Below are 4,933 nucleotides of genomic sequence, written 5' to 3'. Positions count from 1 at the left end.
TTCTTTCTTTCTTTCTTTCTTTCTTTCTTTCTTTCTTTCTTTCTTTCAATTGCCTTAGCTTAGCTATTTGATTTCTGGTTTTAAGAATAGTCGGTGATTAGGATAGATGTGTGATAATTATTTCTGGGGCCCATGGAGAGAATGACAACTCTTTCTCCCTGGGTTGTTTTCAGAACCTCATCACTCTTCTCTCCTCGGTCTGTGCCTAGTGTCTTCTGTGATGAAAACAGTTTTCACAAAAGCAGTGTAACTAGAGGAATTTGGGGAGGCTTTTGCCAATCTCGATTGAAAATGGCAAGTATAAAGTGGGGGTTGCTGATAAGCCTCGCACTTCCTTGGAGAACACGGCTCTCGCACGGAAGGCCGTTTTATCGTCCTTTATATTACGGCTGTTTGTTTTAGCCGAAAAATTAAGCTGGTTTATTTTGAGGTCGCTTAACATCTCTGATTCCAAGCGCGTGCTCAGGTGTATTATGCACCTTGGATCTCGCGTCTTAAACAAACCGTATTTGTGTTTTTGAACTTGTTTTCATTCAGACAAATTTGTACACCCTGCACACGATCTATTTGACGGCAGGAAATTGGGGAAAGCTGCTACAAACCCAATCCGGATTCCCACGACCTTTAGTTGACTGTGAAGCCCCCAAAAAAAACTTGGGCGGAGAAGAAAAATAATTCCCTCCCAGGATTTCGGCCATAGCCTGAGACTTGGTAGCTGATTCGGCCGGAGAAAAGGCCACCCTGACTTTCCACGGAGCAAACCGCCCCCCACCCAGTAGCCAGAAAACAGAAAAGTATGGCCTCTACAGACGGCCAACCACCCCGACTTACCAAGGGGTTTGATGGTGTTCTCTGCTGCCTCCTTCTCCTTGGGGCCGCCGCTGGACATGAGCGCGGCGATGGAGAAAGCATTGGCTCGAGAGGATAGCTGGGGCTTGGGCGACGCCGTGAACTCCATGGTCCCCAGCGCACGGTCCTGCTCAGGGACCGGGCCTGCCAAAACGCAGTCCAGCTTCCCCCGAGGGAAACAAAGACTCGAAAGGCAACCCCAAAGTTCCCGAGAGCAGTCAGAGAGGAACTGGGGACTCCCGAGCAGTCCGTCCCCACGTCTCCGGGGCTCTAGGATGGCCTCTCCGGGAGGAGAGCAAAGCCGGGAAGCCGCAAAGATTTCAGGGTGAGGACCATCCACGCACTCGAAATGGTGTGCAAGCTAGGGGGGCACGCCACGCACCAACTGCGCAAAAACCGGGGGGTCTCCGGTATCCACGCCAAGTTCGCCCTCCCTCCCCTGCTGGGGACCGCGGAGTGGCCAAGGTCCCCGGGAGGTGACGACCCGCCGCGGACTCCCGAGGGCGCGGAAACCTGGGAGGCGGATGGCTGCTGTGCAGAGAGCAGCAAGGCGCGACCAACACTGCGCCTGGGCGCCCGCTGCCCGGAGCCTTAATTTGCTGGCCGTGGCGGTCCCTGCGGGCAGCAGCCAGTCAGCGTGGTCTCACGTCACCGCTTCCTGACTGTGCGGTGTGGGGCGGAGCCCAGCGGCGCCGGGAGGGAGCGCCAGGGGCGCGGCGCCCTCCTGCCTTTGCGCTCCGGGTGGAGTGTCCGGCACGCCACACGGCGAACGGTGTCATCAACAGGGTGACCCAGCTGCCTCTACCACCCAGGCTTGGTGTCTCAGATCCCGCGGGAGGGCGGCACGCTGCTGTCTAGAGCGGCACTTTCACTGCCACCCAGAACCGGAGACGCGCGCGTGGCGCGGGACCGAAGCCTTACTGAGTTCTGCTCTTTCTAGTCTTTATTACCGGGGCTCAAAAGTTCCCAGATAGCTGAGGAGCGCCTAGTCGAGCAGCAGCATTAACTTGATAACGCTGCACGGTCCCCAGGGCTAGGTCCCTACTGGACGGTTCCCCAAGTATCACAGAGCCGAAGAGACACGATCCTAGGAAAGAAATGATGAGCTGCAGAGAGCCTGTAAGAACGATGCGCTTTTTTTTTTTTTTCGAGTCAGGGCTTCTGTTGCGCACTGGTTGCTTCTACTCTAGGTTTTCTATTCTGGCGAGGAACTCTGAAAAGTAGGGCAGTGGCCCGGAGGAAAGGCCAGGGTCAGACGGGGGCACTGAGGGGACCACGCGACCCGCAGTGGGGGAGTGTGACCTTCTCATCGTTCTGGCTTTCCGGGACATGGAACCATCCATCTGCCTAGCAGCACAGGCTAGGGCCAGGACTTCTCGTGGCCTCGTGGAAGCAGTTCCGTTGGCCTAAAATAACTCAAATTCTCCAGATTCGCAGGATAATCCGCTTCGCTCGCAGCCGTGTAAACTCTAGAGGACACGCAGACACACAACTCAAGCTATACTTTGTAAATATTTGCTCTCCTTTCCAGCCAGTTGGTCTGGCGATTAGGAACCTCTTGATAGGCCTTAAGAGGGGGGAAAAAATAAAGAACGAAAGAAGAAAAGCGTCTCCTGTCTCCCACGGCACCCTCTTCTTCACAGCTCCTGAAACAAAATTGTGGGTGGAAATAAAAAAAAATCAAAGTAACTATTAAGAACACCCCGTGTAAGCAGAATGTTGGCACCCGAGAAAGTTCTGATGGAGGCCTGGCCACCCCTTCAGTGTTTTCTCATTTCAACATCTCTGCCTAAATGTAAAGTGTCAGTGTTGGGGAAAATTCGAGACTTTTTATACTAGGAGGTGTTTGTTTACCCCTTGTCTGGGACATCTGTTTTTGAAAGATCGGAGGTGATAAGTTGGCAGTCTCTTTTCTCCAGGCCTCCCCTCGGTTAAAGAGACCCCCAAGCTCTGCAAGTGTAAACCAGAAGAGAGCACCAGATCCCCTGGAGCTGGGATGGCAGGTTGTTTTGAGCCCTCTACGGAGGTGCTAGGAAGTGAAGTCTGTCAGGGCTATCAGGGAGCAGCAAATGCTTGCCTTAGATACAATATCTTAATTAAGGTATTTTTTTTTTTATTGTAAGGTTCACATTGGTTTGGTTCTTGTCTTAATTTTTAGAGTTTGTCAAAGAAGATAGATTTTTCTCAAGAAGTGAGATTTGTACTTGAGAAAGAGGGAAGAGGTTAATATAGACCTTGCTAGAATGCTTCAACTAATGTTGCAGATTTTGTTTGCCAGATCTAGTTTTCAATAACTCCCTGTAGAGTTATACCTCAATTAGTAAGACCTGCTGTTCCGTCTTATCTAAGGGGAGGTGCTGTCTTTATTACCTTCGTGGCTTAGATTGTAGTTGGAATGGCATCCTGAAAGATACATTTCGGAGAAACTAGTGAAGCACGGGAAAGCTGAATTGCCAAATTCATCTTTCACGTTCTTACAAGTACCACCTTAGCCCAGTTTTGGAATTTCTGTGGACAGAAAAACACTCAAAAGCAGAGGAGGCTGAACAAGAGGGAGGAGAGGGCGAGCAGAGCCCTGAAGTGAATAACTTAAACAAGTCCAGGGCCAGGGGTGAGTCACTGGGGGGTCCCTAAGCTGTGCATCTTGTTGGTGTTGAAACCATAGCCCCAGTGACGCATTACTGCGGGGTTATTATCCTGGTAAATTGCTCTCCTCTTAGATTCACTGCCTTTGCAAATCAATGTTTTACTGTAGGGCGGGAGCCAGCGCTGGCAATGCAGTACTGCCACAGGGTATTTCAAACCTTCTATGTCGGGAAGCTCGGAGTAAAACTAGCTCTGGGGTCCCTTCAAAACCCTTCTGGAAGCAAGGGTTAACTCGTAAAGCCACCCATGGAGCTAGAACAAAGCAATCACATTAACACTTCCCTGGACCCTGCCCGGGCTGATGACAGGCTGTGTGTTCAGGCTGCTTTCCGACACTGGAGAAGGCATTGGACTTGAAGAAAGCTTTGGGTCTTGACTTTTAACACGTTTTAGCACCGTGGGTTTTGTGGGTTTCCCGAACCTTCTGAAGCTTCAGTCTCATCATCTACTGTAAAATGGGACTTTGCTGCTGTGTGTTAGATAGCTTTGTGAATTAAAAAGAAAAAAAAAGTGCAGTCTGTGTAAAACATCCAAGGATAACTAACAGCGATTACTCTACATAAGCAAAACAACGCAGCTATTTAATTATTTGAGCTTCCTCCTCTTGATCGCAAAGACATCAAATGGTTCTGGAAAATACGCAGAAAATTGGGGCCATCTAGAGGACCCTGCATTGCCACAAACAGTTAAGCTTCAGAGCTAGCAGGGACATCTAAGGTTTTGACGTTGTCTGGAAGGAAGGACCGCAGGTTAGAAGACAAGAGATGCGTGTTAGAAAATTATGTTTTCTAGCCCCCAGAACTCAGGAGCTTAGACAACTCCCCGAATATGTCCAGGATTCTGACCCGCTTTCTGCCAAGGTTCCCGACTTAACGAAAGCTCTCTGAACGCCTGGCCAGTAGCTGCAGGGACAGACCCCGCGAAGGTCTAGCTGACAGTCTGCAGGCGCCTAGGGTGAGAACTTTGCCTGGGCTTCGGGCCAGGTACCAAGCACCGGGCGCCACCACGCAGCTGGGGTTGGGAGGCAGAAGCCAAGGGCAACAGGGACATCAGCTTCTCAGCAAACAGGCAGCTTCCGAAAATGGCCCGAAGTCCTGTCCCGATCCTCCTTCCAGTTTTTCCGGGTGGATACTCTAAAAGAGACAGTAAGAAGCCACCGCGCCTTTAGATAAATAAATTTCGTTTACAGGGGAGGAAAGACGCCCCAGGGAGGGGAGAGGGGCGGCCTCAGCCCCCAAAGACCTCCAAACAGCGTCCCCCGGGACGCTGGCTTAGGGAGCGCTCTTCGCGAAGAGCTAGCAAGGAGAAGTCCCAGCCGCCGCTGGCGACTTCGCCCACTTCTCCATCTAAAGCCAAATCAGAGCCGGCTTCTCGGTGTCAGGAGAGTGAATGGTGCACAGTTCACTTGGGATCTCTCATTCCTGTCCAGCCTAGGCTG

General features: G+C 51.4%; 1 protein-coding gene across 1 annotated transcript in view; it reads right to left on the bottom strand.

Annotated features, from left to right (window-relative positions):
• Tbx20 (T-box transcription factor 20) overlaps positions 1-958 on the bottom strand; it is a 48,363-nt gene extending 47,405 nt beyond the window's left edge. The window contains exon 1 of the mRNA XM_055601456.1: positions 832-958. Within this exon, the coding sequence (XP_055457431.1) occupies positions 832-958 (127 nt within the window). The remainder of the gene's footprint in view (positions 1-831) is intronic.
• Between the last annotated feature and the right edge of the window lie 3,975 nt (positions 959-4,933).

This window comes from Psammomys obesus, unplaced genomic scaffold (assembly GCF_907164565.1).
Source record: "Psammomys obesus unplaced genomic scaffold, mPsaObe1.curated_primary_1811, whole genome shotgun sequence".
Classification (NCBI taxonomy): Eukaryota; Metazoa; Chordata; class Mammalia; order Rodentia; family Muridae; genus Psammomys; species Psammomys obesus.
Note: the sequence above shows the minus strand (reverse complement) of the source record. Positions and strands in the feature narration are given on the sequence as shown.